The 17,672-nt window shown below is 39.9% G+C and overlaps 1 protein-coding gene across 2 annotated transcripts; it reads right to left on the minus strand.

Annotated features, from left to right (window-relative positions):
- Nucleotides 1–2,048: 2,048 nt before the first annotated feature.
- Nucleotides 2,049–14,446, minus strand: LOC127959643 (bMERB domain-containing protein 1-like). Of its 2 annotated transcripts, none has more exons than XM_052558933.1 (6): nucleotides 14,211–14,446; nucleotides 8,194–8,314; nucleotides 8,021–8,094; nucleotides 7,809–7,923; nucleotides 7,661–7,722; nucleotides 2,049–2,799 (listed from the first exon to the last, which is right to left on the minus strand). In XM_052558933.1, exons 1-6 carry the CDS (start codon nucleotides 14,296–14,298, stop codon nucleotides 2,687–2,689), a joined length of 573 nt encoding a protein of 190 aa, XP_052414893.1. In that variant the 5' UTR covers nucleotides 14,299–14,446; the 3' UTR covers nucleotides 2,049–2,686. The 2 variants fall into 2 exon arrangements, with proteins under 2 accessions (XP_052414893.1, XP_052414894.1); XM_052558934.1 differs by having other exon boundaries at nucleotides 8,194–8,309; nucleotides 14,211–14,432.
- Nucleotides 14,447–17,672: the final 3,226 nt, after the last annotated feature.

Here is a 17,672-nt window from a genome sequence, read left to right on the forward strand (position 1 = left end):
GCGATATTTAATGAGGTTAACTTATAACGTTACTCTCCTTTAAATCATTTTACTCTCGCTTTAAATACAAAATAAGCATTCGATCTACGTCAGAGCGTCTGAGCGCTCACAAATCTTTCTGCAGCGTCGTGAGCAGAGCGGCAAGAGCGATTTTTGATGCTCTCCACGCCGGTGGTGTGAACGCATACGTTACCCCTGGGAGATATCATCAGGAAACATGGTGTTAGCTTTCACTGTTATGCTGATGATACTCAGCTCTATATTTTCTATAGGACCTAAAAACTCTGCTTGTAATAACCTAGAACACTGTCTAAGACCTGATGGCTGCTCTGTCAATTCTTCGTCATCAGTTAGGAACCTAGGTGTGCTATTTGATCACAATCTTTCCTTAGAAAGCCACATTTCTAGCATTTGTAAAACTGCATTTTTCCATCTCAAAAATATATCTAAATTACGGCCTATGCTCTCAATGTCCAATGCAGAAATCTTAATCCATGCATTTATGGCCTCAAGGTTAGACTATTGTAATGCTTTATTGGGTGGTTGTTCTGCACGCTTAGTAAACAAACTACAGCTAGTCCAAAATGCAGCAGCAAGAGTTCTTACTAGAACCAGGAAGTATGACCATATTAGCCCGGTCCTGTCCACACTGCACTGGCTCCCTATCAAACATCGTATAGATTTTAAAATATTGCTTATTACTTATAAAGCCCTGAATGGTTTAGCACCTCAGTATTTGAATGAGCTCCTTTTACATTATACTCCTCTACGTCCGCTACGTTCTCAAAACTCAGGCAATTTGATAATACCTAGAATATCAAAATCAACTGCGGGCGGCAGATCCTTTTCCTATTTGGCGCCTAAACTCTGGAATAACCTACCTAACATTGTTCGGGGGGCAGACACACTCTTGCAGTTTAAATCTAGATTAAAGACCCATCTCTTTAACCTGGCATACACATAACACACTAATATGCTTTTATTATCCAAATCCGTTAAAGTATTTTTAGGCTGCATTAATTAGGTAAACTGCAACCGGGAACACTTCCCATAACACCGTACTTTCTACATCATTAGAAGAATGGCATCTACGCTAATATTAGTCTGTTTCTCTCTTATTCCGAGGTCACTGTAGCCACCAGATCCAGTCTGTGTCCAGATCAGAGGGTCACTGCAGTCACCCGGATCCAGTACGTATCCAGACCAGATGGTGGATCAGCACCTAGAAAGGACCTCTACTGCCCTGAAAGACAGCGGAGACCAGGACAACTAGAGCCCAGATACAGATCCCCTGTATAGACCTTGTCTCAGAGGAGCACCAGGACAAGACCACAGGAAACAGATGATTCTTCTGCACAATCTGACTTTGCTGCAGTCTGGAATTGAACTACTGGTTTCGTCTGGTCAGAGGAGAACTGACCCCAACTGAGCCTGGTTTCTCCCATTTTTTTTTTTTCTCCATTCTGTCACCGATGGAGTTTCGGTTCCTTGCCGCTGTCGCCTCTGGCTTGCTTAGTTGGGGTCACTTCATCTACAGCGATAGCGTTGACTTGATTGCAAGTAAATGCACAGACACTATTTAAATTGAACAGAGATGACATAACTGAATTCAATGATGAACTGCCTTTAACTATTATTTTGCATTATTGACACACTGTTTTCCAAATGAATGTTGTTCAGTTGCTTTGACGCAATGTATTTTGTTTAAAGCGCTATATAAATAAAGGTGACTTGACTTGACTGAAGATATCAGACCCATCTGTCACTCAAACATCTGCTGTAATATCATAAAATAGCCATTTATATGTTGATTTTAGAAAATGTTTATCACATACTGCATAAAGTTGTTCATTGTTAGTTCATTTTAGCTCTGTTTAAATCATATTAACCGATACAGCTTTTGATTTTAGTAATGTTTTAGTAAATGTTGAAATTAACATTTCACAGCATTGTATAAATGATGCATCTGCGCTGGAAAACCAATCGCTGTGAATAAAGCTTGAATATTGGTACAGCAGTTTTCAAAACTGAATAAATGAGCGACAGACTGGAGGAAGATACTTTATTTGCCGAATATTCACAAGCTGATGTCCTGCTTCAATCAGATACAGTTTGTCTAATTATTCCTGATTACCAGGCCTGTTTAAATACCACCACATTTCAAAATGCAAAGAAATGCTAAAACTTCAAATATAGTTTTTGTTTATGCACATTTATCATGGTTCATGGTTTTGTTGATCCACTTCTGTTTTCATGAACATATTCCTTTTTAAAGAAACAGAGGAATAAAACCCCCAAATGTCAGAATCACTTTATGGGGAATATGTTTTCTAATGTCTCAGATGAAGTATCTGTAAACTGTCAGATTAATCTCTAATACACACTGGATTAAGGTGCATGTGTTTTTAAAAACTCGTATCAGTGTTATTTAAGTTTCTGTTTGATGATGATTCTCTTGTGCCTGTGAACGATTCTTTGTGACTCTTTTATCATTAGGGTGACGAATAAACAAATACTTTTCTCTGAGCAGTGTTTTGTGTGGATGTTTCGGGCCCCTCATGCTCCTGATGGCTCGATGCTGCAGAATCACAGAGGGGCTGAACGTATTTCTAATGCTCAGTCAACAAACTTAAATTCATCAAATTCACTTGATATTATTTGTTTTGGGGAATCTCAAAGCTGGTCTTCACATGATGACACACTGAGTGGCTCCGCAGCAGTCCTTAATGAGTGCAGCACTGCTCTTGCTGATGGACGGTTTGTTGGCTGGAAGTTCGGCTGTTCTGGGCTTTGGAGCTCCTGTGGAAAGAGAAACAGCCAATTAGCAAACGTCACGCAACTCACGTGCTTCATCCCGCCACTGCATTGTAACGTAACATCAACTAAACTTTAACCCTTTTTCAACTGCCCTCTCAAAAAAATGTCTTTGTTTGCTCTTTGACTGGCACTGAGCGCAAGACTTTTGGACTGATGCATGCAACACCTGCTGAGTGCCATTAAACAGCTTGAAAGATCAAAGACAATTTTTAATATAACTCTCACTGGATTCGTCTGAAAAAAGAAATTCATGTACACCCAGGATGATTTGAGGGTGTGTAATTTATGGGCTAATTTAGTTTTTGGGTGAACTAACCCTTTAAGTAAAAAGACAGGTATTTATGCGTAGGTAATAGCTTACACTAACACTACTTTGCCCATCATCCATTATAGATCAACTAACATCATCTATAAAAGTGCATGCATTGACACATATATGGGAATATATATAGTTAACAAGTTTGAGGATATTTTGAATGAGAAAGGAAAATTTAAGTAAAACCCCAGCTGGTTCAGTTTGTGCATGTACTGTTAAGGGAAGATTGTGTTGAATGCTGAACTCAAGTCAATGAACAGCATTCTGATGTATGAGTCTTCTTTATCCATATCTGTGAGTGCTGAGTGGACGGCAATGGCAATGGCATCATCGGTCGACCGGTTGGAACGATATGCAAACTGGAAGGGGTCCAGGGGGGGGGGGCAGACATTATGTGGTGCATGACTAGCCGTTCAAAGCACTTCATGACAAAAGGATTAAGTGCAACTAGATGGTAGTCATTGAAGCAGGATGGAGGCGGCTTCATCGGGACTGGAATGATGGTGGTAGTTTTGAAGCATGTGGGAACGACAGCCTGACTCAGTGAGATCTTGAAAATGTCTGTGAAGCCATCAGTAAGTTTCACTGCACAATCTCTCAGTACATGTCCAGGAATGTTGTCAGGACACAGAGCTTTGCGTGCATTGATCCTGCTGAAGGATCTCCTCACACTGTCTGGGGTCAGTGTCATCACCTGGTCACAGGGAGGAGCTGGAGTCTTCTGTGCTGTGGTGCTGTTTTGTTACTCAAAGCTAGTGAAGAATGTGTTCAGCTCGTTCAGCAGAGCGATGGTGCTGTCACAGGTCTGCGGTGGGGGCTTGTAATCCGTAACGGTCTATATCCCCTCCCACAGGCTCCGTGCATCTCTGCTGACAATGAAGTGCTGGGCTATCCTCCTGGAGTACTGTCTCTTAGCATCTCTGATGCCGCGGGATAGGTTGGCCCTAGCTGTCCTCAGGCCTACCCCATCTCCAGATAGAAGTAGATTTGTGTCGGTCTTAAAGAGACGGCAGTTTTATAAACTGATTGTGGTTTGTGTCATTTATGTTAAACAACAAAAGTCCGAAAATCACTCACTGCTCTCGACTGACTTTAATAACTTTAACTGTAAGGTTTTCACTGTATTTATCTATACAGTGAAGAATATCCAGTGTTGTTTTACATTTGATAACTTAAATTCTGTAGTATTTCTGTATCTGAACATTGTTGTCAAATGTTGCATTGCACACTGCCATCATCTAGAATGATTTTGATAAGTGTTTTAGTGTTCTTAGCAGAAAGCTCACTTAAAATTTTACAACTGATATAAAGATTTTGTGGACTTTAAATCTGCACTCCTGAAACCATAGAATCCCCCCCACATAACAGATCCCTGCCATCACCAGGACATTTTCTCATCTGAGCACAAATTTGTTTTGTTTCAACACTTTATTCACTGTTTACTTTGTGCACTTCATGCTTGTAACCCAGCAACAGCCAAACATGACACTGCATGCACTGCTTGTCATGTCATGAGTTTAGTTTATCATCTTAACTAAAGAAATATCAATAATCTAATGAAGTTAAACGGTAATGACCAGCCGGCAGCTGCACAAATCTCCCGATTAGAAATTGCACTGGACAAGGCCTAGGAGGAGGCAATTCCTGTGGTTGAATAGGCCCTCACACTGATAGGGCATTGCAAGCCAACTGAAGCTGGAAGTGCTGAAAGAAAGGGCTTGCAAGTCAACTACTCGCTTGACTGATGCTAGGGCCAAGAGCAGAGTCATTCTGACCATCATGACCCTTAAGCCGGCTGTTTGAAGTGGCTCGAAGGGAGGCCCCTTGAGGGCCTTCAGGACTACAGATAAGTCCCATCCTTGAACAGTCCTTGGGTGACGAAGAAACAAGCACTGAGCACCTCTGAGGAACTTAACGACCAGGTCATCTCTGCCAATTGTCTGGCCAGCCCCAGGAGAATGGTTCGCCGCAATGGCTGCCACATTTGACTTCCAACAGCTCTTCCAAAAAGTTTAGCACATGGGACACGTCACATGAAATCAGATTCTGGTTACTTGCTGAACACCAGTCACTGAAGACTGACCACTTGAGGGAGAACTGATGCCTTGTAAATGGAGCTATTGCATTTAGAAGGGTATTAGTGACTCTCGCTGGGAGTTGACTGACTCCCGCCAAGTGGTCAGTCGTGAAGGCTCCACAGTTCCGTCTGGGGATGCCAAATCTTGCCCTGCACTTGCAAGAGAAGGTTGATCATCTCTGGGAAACAGACTTGGTTTAGGGTCCACGAGGAGGAGAGAGCATTTAGTTTCCCTGACTCGTCTGATAACCTGGGGTAGAAGGGTGATTGTGATTGTCTGGGAGAATTGATTCAGTAACAATGACCTTTGAGTGACAAGTTGCTGTTCTGATTCAGCCAGCACTAGCCAGTCGTTATGGTTGTTCAAAATGCAAATTCCCATCTGTCTCACAGTGGAAAAAACTGTGTCTATGCACTTCGTAGAAAGTGCGAGAGACCAGGAACAGTCTAGACGGAAAGACCGTCTACTGATAGGCCACTACCTCAAAAGCGAATTTTAAGAACAGTCTGTGACAGGGTGCTATTTGGATGTGAAAGTAAGCATCTTTGGGCATGTTTGTGTGAAGATCTGTTTCAAAGTAAACATTCCGTAAGGCTGTCACATGAGGGCCTGATTCAGATGTCTGAGATTGAGAATTGGTCTGAGCCTGCCATCTTTCTTGGGAACAAGAAAGTATTGGCTGTAAAAGCCTGACTTGCTGATCGCTAAAGACTGTATCCACATCACCCTTTGCAAACAGTGGGTCTCATTCACTAAATATGCGTAGGCACAGATTTTTGCCTGAAATGTGCGTACGGACGTTTTCACAAATAAATCATGATTCATCAAAAACTTTTGTACTAAAATTTATTCTAAATGTACGAAAAGATTCAAGAACAACTTATACCACACGTACGCAATAATCATGTACAACCGGGGCCTTATAAGCATATGTTAAGAATCCTATATAAATATATATATATATATATATATATATATATATATATATATATATATATATATATATATATATATATATATATATATATTAGAGGTCCAAACAACAATCACCTGATCTATCCTTATATAAACGGTGATTAATGTGTCTCATCTTGTGTTTAAAGGCGTGGCATACTTGGTATTGCTTGAAGACATCGCGGCGCGTGCTCTAAGGAGAGAGCGCGTCTTTAGAGAGCGCACAGATATGTTCACTAAGAGTGACGAATGGCTGTTCAGTCGCTTTAGGTTGCCCAGAGAAGTCCTCATTAATTTATGCAACTCACTGGAACCACTCCTAAGCCACATCACCAACCGCTCTCACCCTATACCACCTTATCTCCAAACCTGTGTAATAACCCATGCTTCTTTTTTACCTGTGTCCGTTATGCCAGTGGATACACTTTTAAATAACAAATTTTTCCTGGCTGCCACCTCCGACAGCAAAACCTCACGTTCATTATCGTTAAAGTTATTTTTCTTTGTCTTTTGTTTTGGTGCCATAATTGTCTTTCTCTGTACAAGTGCCTCGTTGTAGAAAGCCCTTATTTGGAGCTGGTTTGGGCCTGAATTAACAGAAGAACGAGTTTAAGAACAAGCTCATGTGCGTACGCACGTGTTGTGAATTAGGCAGAAAGTTCTCGTGAGAAGTTCAAATGTGCGTATAAATTAGAAAATTGTACGCAAAGATTAGTGAATGAGACCCAGTGTTTGCACTTCGGCTCAGAAAACATGTGCTTCACTGCACCAAAGTCTGCATAACATGAAGGTCAGGATGACTTCTAAGGCTCTGGGTCCAGTACCATGCGAGAGTACTTCCTCGCCATGTGGGGATGCTGTTGAAGCCCAGGCTCCGGCTAATGCGAGAGCTGAGGCAGCGCCATCTTTGCAGGCTGCTTAGTCGGGAGAGTTGGGAGAACGGAGCAGGAAAGACCGCTTTCATTAAAGAAGCTGATCTATGAGCAAAGAGGGGCAAGACTCATGTTCTCACAATGAGAACATGAAACCTTGGTAAGTGCAGCCTCTGTGTGGGCAATCCCCAGACAGGCAACTGTGACCGCCTACTTCGGCCACACTTGAAGCGTACTTTGCAACAACGCTGCTGAAATTTGCTCAGAAATGCGCTCTTTTTTTCCAGTGCCAGAACTGATATATTCTACTTACACACTACAGCAAAAGAGAAATAATTGACTTAAATCCATTTCTAGCTGATGAAAATACTAGAGTTCTAAGAATTTTGGTCACCACTGTATATACAGCCAACTTGCATCTGTCCCACCACAGTTTCCGGCACCCTCCTCCACCCTAACTCCTCACTCTTAAACTATTCTCATCCTATATTATGGGTATGGGGAGTTCTCTGGGTTTGGCTGTATTCTGAACTCGGAGCCCTCCGTTAGGACAGCATGCCAAATAAGCTAATTATTTGAACTCCTGAAATGTTAAAGTGAGAGATGGCTGTGCAAACTCTTACTCTGTATGACGCTGAGCTTCTGTCGGAGGAACTCGGCCATCTCTTTATCTTCTTCCTGCTCTCTGTGAGACAGAGACAACCAGAGAAATCATTGATCAAAGAGTACATTTGATGACAAACGTCACCAATAAAAGTTGTATTCTCTGACCTCAGACGCTCGACCTCAGCATCATCCACCAGGAAATCTCTCTTCTGCACCAGCTGATGAATCTCCTGGATTAATTTCTCTTCTCTCTGACGGTGTTTCTTAGTCTTCTCTGCGTCTGTGTGTTAGAAAACGCACACGTCAATCCAATCTGAGATGTGTGTGTCTGTGTGTGTGTGTGTGTGTGTGTGTGTGTGTGTGTGTATGTGTGTCACCTGGCACTGCCACTATCTTTCTCAGGTCCTGCTTCAGCTTCATAATATCTTTGCAGAGCTGAATATCGTCCATCCTGAGAAGAACATAAAAGATCACTCAGATTCCATCATTTCCAGAGGAGAATCTCAGCATTTCCTTCTGAACATGTGCAGTAAATGCAGCAGCTACTCACATGAAGCGGAGCTCAGATTCGCGTCTCACCAGCACCTCCCGCAGACGCTGAATTCGAGCCATTTCTGCCTCCATCTCATCTGCAGACATGGAGATTTCAGCCATGGACACGTCCATCTGGCCTTGGGTACAAACAGATGGTGAGTAAGAGTGTGTGTGTGTTTGAGTGTGTATGTGTGTGTGAGAGAGAGTATGTGTGCATGTGTGTGAATGTGTCATAAGGACAAGTTCCAAAAACCTTCTAACTGGCTGTTATTAAGTCTCTCATTAAAAAACACAACTTAACCCAACAGAATAAATTAATTACAGACTGATAAAGTAATCCGTACTGAGATTTCTCTCTTTAGTAACAAATTACCTGCTCTTTTCATCCAATTGTGGTTGTATCTCTCTGTCTCTCGCTACTGGATCTCAGCGCTGCGCTCGACACTTTTGATCACAACATTTTTTTAAATGATCTTAGAATTAGAGGAAGTGCATTGGCATGGTTCAAATCTGATTCAAATCCGTACTTATCTGATCTCCATCAATTCGTGGTATCATACCAGTCACAAGTGCAGTATGGAGTACCTCAAGGCCCAGTACTAGGACCATTACTTTCCACGCTTTACATGTTACCCTTGGGAGATATCATCATGAGACATGGTGTTGGCTTTCACTGTTATGATGATGATCCTCAACTCTTTTTTTTTTTTTTTTTGGCTTGATAAAACATACCAATTTGCAAAACTAATGGATTGTATAGTTGATATTAAAAAAAAAAACTGGATGACTGGTAATTTCTTATTGCCAAATTCTGAAAAAAAAAAAAAAAACGGGGTGTTAATTATAAGACCTAAAACCTCCACATGTAATAACCTAGAACACTATGTAAGACTTGATGGCTGTTCCTATTTTGGGTGATGCAAAGACTTGATTTCAAAAACAGCATCATAGCTATTAAATTATCTTGTTTTGGTTTAAAAAGTGGATTTAATCTCAGAGCAATTTCAAAACAAGACTGATTTTGTGGTGGTTGTGCTTTAAAATTAAATTATTACAATCCTAATTTAAGTGATGAGGGGTTTTGAAAGTCTGACAGTCATTAGTTGTTGAGTACTCTAATGTTAATCCTGGCTGGTTTACATGCTTCGAAAGATTAACAGTTAAAAACATGACATATTTAGAAAAGTGCTAAAAAATTAGTTATCATTTACATTACTTTTTTTTACCGCAATTGAAATAGTTATAGTACTTTTTAGATTTTTAAATAGCGTAACTTGTAATCTATAACCTATAACATTTCCATAGTAACCTTCCCAAAAACTATGCATAAAATAATAATAATTCCATCATGGTCTCAGCTGCAGCTAAATGTTCAAACAAACTTAAGGACGTTGTTGGCAGTTTGTGGGGGGTGTCTGTGAAAGCTGCGTGGGTGCGTGAGTGTTTGAAAGAAAAACGTTTTTTCTTTAAAGATGTGATTTTACTACAAACTACCATATAAGCATTCTAACTACTAAACATAACACTATGCTTTTTTTATTTAAATTTTTTCCCAACAAAACTGGTTGTTTGACATTTAAAATGTCATAAGAATGTTTATTGTATTTTGAAAAAGAAGTAAGATATGGTATATAAAGGAAGTCTTTTTTATTGATTAACATGGTAGAACCACAATGCATTTATGAGGTTATGTATTTATTCTACTTCATGTACTCACTGGTTACTGTATACATATTCAAGAGAAATGCATCAACTCAATTGTTTTAATCAATCTAAAGCTTTTATTCTGTCATTAAAAATATTGTAAAGAGAAGTCACGCATCTATTTTCATTTGTCTCAGGACTCTTACAAAAAATACTTGAGTGTAGACATGAATCCTACATGAAAGTTTAAAGGGGGGTGAAATGCTATTTCATGCATACTGAGTTTTTTACACTGTTAAAGAGTTGGATTCCCATGCTAAACATGGACAAAGTTTCAAAAATTAAGTCGAGTATGGCTCTGTGTGACGTTAGATGGAGCTGAATTTCCTTATATGTGTCCTGAGGCACTTCTGCCGGAAGAGTGCGCTCCCGTATAGCAGAGCACTGAGAGCACAACAGACTTCACTGATCAGAGCGAGAGCGTCGTGAAATGTCACAAAAGAAGTGTGTTTTTGGTTGCCAGGGCAAGACAACCCTGCACAGATTACCAAAAGAGAAACAGCATTAAGGGACCAGCGGATGGAGTTTATTTTTACAGAGCATCAACGGAGTTGTGCAAGTGTTTGTGTTTGTTCCCTGCATTTTGAAGATGCGTGTTTTACAAACAAGGTCCAGTTTGACGACAGATTTGCACATCGTTTATTTCCTAAGGATGATGCAATCCCAACGAAAAAGGGTCACGATCGTGTGTTGGAACCGCATGCGGTTGTAACCCCTCTCACCTGGGTCCTCTCTGATGCTCCTCGCACTCGCACCGAGCGGGGCTCGAACCCGGGTCTCCGGCATGGGAGGCGGATGCACTAACAAGGAGGCTAAATGGTTACAGCCACTAGCGTCTGTCGCTAGTGCGTCTCTTGAGATCGGGGAGTGAGGTTTACCAGCACAGCACTACTCGCTGGCCTCCGTTACACGGTGAGTAAAACTGCTTCAAATATCTCTGTGTTGTTAACTTAGCTATCGGCGCGTAAGCACATCAAGTAAACAACATGCAATGTTGTCATCAAACTGCACTTTCCACATGTACAGCTTAAAAAAAACGACATAAAGTGGAACTTAGTCATTTTCCAAAACCGCTAAGCAAATATAAACAGTTTCAGTACATACCACATAGAGACGTCGTTGCTGCTGCTGCTCTTGTTAAATTTCAGCCTCTGGATCTTATTCTGGATCATAAATATACGCTGAATCTGACTGTTAGCCATGGTTTGTTTGGGATGATGGTTTTTTCCTCACGGTAATGTCACAGCTTCCAAACGCTCTCAACACAAAAGCCTACTGGTGCTCGTGATTCTTTAGCTCCGCCCACACGTCACGCCTCCAGCCGGTCGTGCTTTTCCGGGAAAAATCGGTACAGACTATCTTTCTCTTATGAATATAATAAAACTAAAGACTTTTTGGAGTTATGAAGGATGCAGTACTACTCTATAGTTACTCAAGATTAACAGAATATTGAGTGAAAACGAGCATTTCACCCCCCCGCCCCCTTTAAAAAGATTACCTTTTAAACTATTTTTACAGACACTTGACATCTTCAGGTCAGGTTGATAAATTGAACTTGTCGATTATTTAAATTGTTAAATTATTTGATCAAATCTTATAAAAATGAAATAAATCTATATTTAATAAAATAAAACATTAAAGTGTGAAAAATAAATATGTTGCATTTAAACAGCATGGTTAACAACATCATTTGTAATGTGAGAAAGAAAGTTTAATCTTTCGTAAAAGTTCTGTGGGACATTTTTAGCACCTTGCATAAGAAACACTTTTTGTTGCAAACAACCTTGCGACAACAAATTTTCAGTCTAATATAGGTCTAATTCATAAAAATAAAAATAAAAATCTCTGTAATCATCTTGCATTCATCAGAGGATCATTAACCTGCTTCTAATCCTCACCATGGTTTTAGGTTTGAAAGATCAAAAAATTTACAAAACGTAACTTATTTGTCAAAATGAAAGGTACATATAATTTTTTAACCATACTGCTCTCCATCATCTCGTAGAGATACCTAGTGTGAGGCTAAAAGTTTCTATTTGTAAAAGTTTTGTATGCAACATCGTAAAAGTTTAAATGTTTAAGTGCAGGTATTGGTTTATTGTGCATGTGTGTGTGTTTATGTTTTTAATGTGAGTGTTTGTGCATATTTGCGTGTATGTGTCTATGTTAGTCTATATCTTTGTGCTTGTGTTTTTGCTGGATGTCTTTGTTTCTGTGTATGTTTGTGTGTGTTTTTGTATGAGTGTTTGTTTTTGTGTGTATGTTTGTGCCCCTAGTTTGTATGTTTGTGTGCTTATTTGAGTATAGGTATATATTTGTGTTTGTTTGTTTGTAAGTTTTAGTTTGTATGTTTATTGTACAGTATGTTTGTGTTTATATGTTTGTGTGTATGTTTATGTTTTCAGTATGTTTATGTTTGTGTGTATGTTTGTTTTTGTGTACTTGTTTGGATTTGAAGTGTATGTTTGTGCTGAGGCTTGAAAAATAGAGGTGTGAATAAAAATAATAAATGTAACTAAAATAAACTAAATTGACTAAAATTAAGCAACATTTTCCTACAGCATAGACTGCCTTGTTTAAAACAATCACACTCGATGACCCTCTCTGTCTAATCTCATCCTGAACATCTGTGAAATCACATTTACCACATCTACATTATAAATAAACCTTCCCTTTTTTTCTTAGAAAAATATGATCTTTTGTCTAAGAACTTTACCTAACAATTGGCCAGATACCATATGCATATCCAGCTGTGTTGTAAAACGGCTACACATCCTTTGACCCACCACAGAACTTTTGCCTAAACTTTTAACAAAGTTCACACTCTCAGATGCATGCCATAAAACAGATGCAGTGGAGATCTTCTGATCACTGAACATGATCTGTTTTAATCACTGAACTATGACACAGTGCCTGATGCCTCAAAACTTCTCAGGTTGCAAAGGAGTCGTGACCCCAGAAACATCTTTAGATGTTTATTTGTATTTAACCTACTTATTTTTTACAACCTTCGTTGATCTGATATTGATGCATCACTCATTCTGTCTCCCATCTTCAAACCTTCTCTCGTTTCTTTGCAGTGTGTGAGAAGAAATATTGAGCCATTCATGTAATGTTGTAAAAGTTTAGACATTTTAAGTCTATTTCAACTGATAACAAGTCTTACAGCAAGATGATCAAAGAGAAGTCCTATCTTGATTTGACCACTTTCATCAATGCGTTTTTGTGAGAAGTATATTCATATTCAAATCGCAATAATCACTTTAATCTAGTTTGCGCCAACAGTTTGTACACAGAAGCAGATCCAGGAGCAAGACGTGAAAACCAACGCTTGTTTCCATACTTTAGCAAAGGAAAACCAGTCTCCTCTTGGCTTATATCTAAATCCTCAGACATTCTTCTTTACAAATCCTCGTTTTGTAGATCTAATGACTGACCATTGTTTCGTTTTGATCTCTCTGCTGCGTTAATGACGTCATGAGCGCAAGTTACATTAGAGTGATTATTACGCTTTAAATATGGTTATTTTTCTTACAAAAACGCATCGATTCGCTAAAGCAGGCCTTTGTTCAGAACATCCCCCCCAGCCATGTGAGATACTTTTTTTTTATTGAGGATAGGTGCTATATTAATAGCTATATATATATAATATAACTGACTGGATTCATCTGAAAGAAGAAAGTCATATACACCTAGGATGACTTGAGGGTGAGTAATCTATGGGTTAATTTTCATTTTTGGGTGAAATAACCCTTTGATAATTACTGAAACAAGTAATAAAAGAATAGAGATATTTGATGGCCAGAAGGATTACAGAAAAAAGGAGCCGTTTCTATACTTTTGCATTATGATTGACAGGATAAGACTCCATTTAACATGTCATTTTCAACACAGGATGGAAATAAACACAACACATAATTAATGTAATAAAATGGCCCATAAAAAAATAATAATCATGTTCTGTCCACAGCTGGACAGTGTCAGTGAACAAATGAAATAAAGCAGTAAACGCGAAAAGAGCTGAAGGAACACATTGCTTGTTTTTCAATTAAAAGGTGTCATAAACAAACACATCAGTGAACCTCAAAAACACGACAGGGCATCAAAGTAGTTGAAAATGAATAATATGAAATCATATCTGATAACAACACTGCAATCATATCGGTTAATAATATCTCATGATAGCAACTGTAATATCACGCCTGATAATAACTGAAATCACACCTGATAGAAACACTAATATCACGTCTGATGATAACAGTCAAATCATATCCGATCATAAGAGTAGTATGATATCTGATATGAGATGTACATCTGAAGCACTGTCACCTTTGTCTCTGCTCCGGTGTGTCTCCTGCAGCGCGCCGTATGTTTTCATCGTCGCTTCGCTTTCAGAAATGGCTTTTTTTAACTCCATAATAAATTTTGATGTGACAGATCTGGGATTTCGTCGATTTTGTCCTTTTCACGTCGCTGTAATCACGCTGATCTGCGCTCATCCGCAGAGCCGAACAACATCTTGACAGAAGATGTCAGAATGACGTCACCGCGATGAGGGATGCAGAGCGCATGCGCACAAAGGATGACGCAAGAAAAATAAAGTTCTGCAAAAGCCTACTGTTCACATCTATACCAGTGACATTATAAGTAATAACAAAACTATTGTTATTGATTGGTGTAGTATTGTGAGTCTGGTTGATATTTTTTGAGAACATGCGCTTTACAGAAGTTCCTCATTTCAAACTTATGGTGTTATATGTGTGCCTCAATCCTGAGCGAGTAATTGTACGCTTTGTGCACCGAGAACTATAGTTTGCAGGCACATTAGATTATATTTTGAACAGAAATTAACAATCGCAAAAAAATGTAGTTTGAGCAAAGAAAAAACGATTCCGTACTCAATAAATGTATTTGCTTGTTTGTTATTATCCATATTAACGTGCAGTAATAACCCCTCTCATGCAGTTTACTCAGGTGCCTTGGCAGCAATTGAAATACACGGGACAATATGCTGAAGAGTTGCTGTGTCGTTTTCTGTACCACCAATAAACTAACAAATTATGAATTGAAGCTTAACATCCTTCCTTATAGGCTACAGAACCGAAAAGGAGGACAAAATGGCTACAAGCAATAAATTGTAAGGATGATCAGGTGAAGTTGTGGAATCCCAAGACTAAGCATGTGTGTGTGTGTGTGTGTGTGCAGTCTGCCTTTCATCACAGGCAGGCTACGTTAACATTGTGTTCATTATTAACGTCATCAAAACTGTGTAAGATTGTTTCAGAAAGTGGCATGCATATAGCTATAATTAGCATATATAATATATATATATATGTATATAATATATAATAAGCCTTATCATTCCACCTGAAGCAAAACTATGTAACTTTAGCCTAGTGTCGAACATAGACTCGAAAACGCGTCTGCTAAGAGGTGTAGTCTACATGATTCGCATTTATACGCCATATATCCACTAGAAAAGGCCAAGGATTTCCATATACCCACTTAAAAAAGCATGAGGATACATAACAACTTGGTTTTGTGTCTGAACTTTTACATTTTCATTTGTAAATTCACCCCAGCTGTGTTTGCAAAGTGACAAGGATCATGGACTTTGGCTATTTTTGAATGAATACATCTATATTAGGGCTGTAAAATGAATCAAATATCGACATGGACTAGTGTATATGAATATTAAAGTTAAAAGAGACTGCAATTGTTCTACGTGTCTCTGGGAATGAGTGCTCAATATGTGCATTTTTGTTATTCAAATACATGCGATGTTCGCTGTGTTTTCCTCCACGCTGACTCCGCCCTCACCACGCCCCCAACTAGATTTCAAGATTTCAAGATTTTTATTCGTCACATACAAAATTATATATAGCATATATAACCAGCAGTGAAATGTGAGTCAGGTCCGCTCCATGGACAGTGCAATTATTAAAGAAAACAACACAGATGAAAATATACATAAATAAAGCTATGTAAGAATGAAATAAAAGTAAACAATAAAAATATAAGAATAAAATATAAAAAAATGTATATTGTAGAATTAAATATAGAACGCAAAATAATGTGCATGAGTGTAAACTGTAGTCTTAAATATTAAGATGTTCAGGGATGTACAATGTGCATGTATGCATTTTACTGTAGTCTTAAATATTAAGATACCCAGGAATGTACAAGAAGCAAATGTGCAAAACAGGGCGACACTGTCAGTGTGTCAATGTGAGGTAGTGAATATAGTAAAAAGATAAAGTGAACATTAAGTGGAGGCATGAGAATGTTAAGAACCTGGTTTAGAGTTTAGGAGCCTGATGGCCTGGGGGAAGAAACTCCTCCTGAGTCTCTCAGTTTTTGCCATCAGGCTACGGAAGCGCTTACCAGATGGCAGCAAAGTGAAAAGATGGTTACTGGGGTGGGTGGAGTCTTTGATGATTTTTGCAGCTCTACTTCTGCAGCGTTTGAGGTAGATGCCCTGCAGAGAGGGGAGAGCAGACCCTGAAATGCGCTCAGCTAAGCGCACAACTCTCTGCAGGGCTTTGCAGTCTTGGCTGGAGCTGTTCCCATACCACACTGAGATACACTGAGTCAATACGCTTTCTATAGCCCCACAATAGAAAGTTTTCAGGATTGCTGGTGAGACCCTGAATTTCCTCAGCTGTCGCAGATGGTACAGTCTTTGCCTGGCTTTATTAACCTGTGTTTGAATGTGAGTAGTCCAAGTCAGGTCCTCCGAGATGTTTACACCAAGGTACTTGAAGCTGCTCACCCTCTCCACAGGGGTCCCGCTGATCATAAGAGGAGTATAGGGCTGCTGCTGTCTCTTCCTGAAGTCCACAATCAGCTCTTTAGTTTTGCTCACATTCAGAGAGAGACAGTTGTCCTGGCACCATGATGTTATTTTCCCACCTCATCCAAGTATGCGGTCTCATTATTGTTGTGAATGAGGCCCAGAACCACAGTATCATCAGCAAATTTGATAATGGATGTGGAGCTGTGCGAAGACACGCAGTCATGTGTGTAGAGAGAGAAGAGCAGGGGACTCAGGACACAGCCCTGTGGGGCTCCTACGTTCAGGGTGATGGAGCTGGAGGTGTACTGGCCTACTTTCACCACTTGAGGTCAGCCGGTGAGGAGATCAAGGATCCAGTCGCAGAGTGAAGAATTCAGTCCGAGGTCTATGAGTTTAGAAGCTAGCTTTATGGGGACTATAGTATTAAAAGCTGAGCTATAGTCAATAGCAGCCTTACATAGTTCCTCTTATTGCTGTCGATGTGTGTGAGAGAAGAGTGCAGGATGTGAGAGATGGCATCATCGGTGGATCTGTTTGGGCGATAAGCAAACTGAAGAGGGTCCAAAGTATCTGGGATGGAGGAGCAGATGACGTTTTTAACCAGTCCCTCAAAGACCTTCATGACTATTGATGTGAGGGCAACTGGACGATAGTCATTCAGACAAGAGGGTTTATTGTTTTTAGGCACAGGGATGATGACCGATTTTTTGAGTGAGGTGGGAACCACCGATGTAGCAAGAGACTCGTTAAAAATGGATGTAAACAAACCAGCGAGCTGATCAGCGCAGGACCGCAGAACACGGCCAGAAATCCCATCAGGTCCAGCTGCTTTCCTTACATTCACTCTCTTTAGTGCCCTCCGAACCTCGTCCTCCGACACGGTGATCACATGATGATCGCTGCTCTGACTGCTGCTTCCTGACGCGCTGATCGGCAGACTCACTCTGCTTAGATTGCTTTCGAAGCGGCCGTAGAAAGTGTTTAGCTCGTCAGCC

The sequence above is a fragment of the Carassius gibelio genome, chromosome B6, assembly GCF_023724105.1.
Source record: "Carassius gibelio isolate Cgi1373 ecotype wild population from Czech Republic chromosome B6, carGib1.2-hapl.c, whole genome shotgun sequence".
NCBI lineage: Eukaryota > Metazoa > Chordata > Actinopteri > Cypriniformes > Cyprinidae > Carassius > Carassius gibelio.

Bases quoted from the DNA above. Each gene is read 5' to 3' on its own strand.
- LOC127959643 (XM_052558933.1), bottom strand. From the start codon at position 14,298: ATGGAGTTAAAAAAAGCCATTTCTGAAAGCGAAGCGACGATGAAAACA. The intron at 8,315-14,210 runs GTGACAGTGCTT...TTTGTACCCAAG, and splicing joins ACACCGGAGCAGAGACAAAG to GCCAGATGGACGTGTCCATG. The intron at 8,095-8,193 runs GTGAGTAGCTGC...TGTTCTTCTCAG, and splicing joins GAATCTGAGCTCCGCTTCAT to GATGGACGATATTCAGCTCT.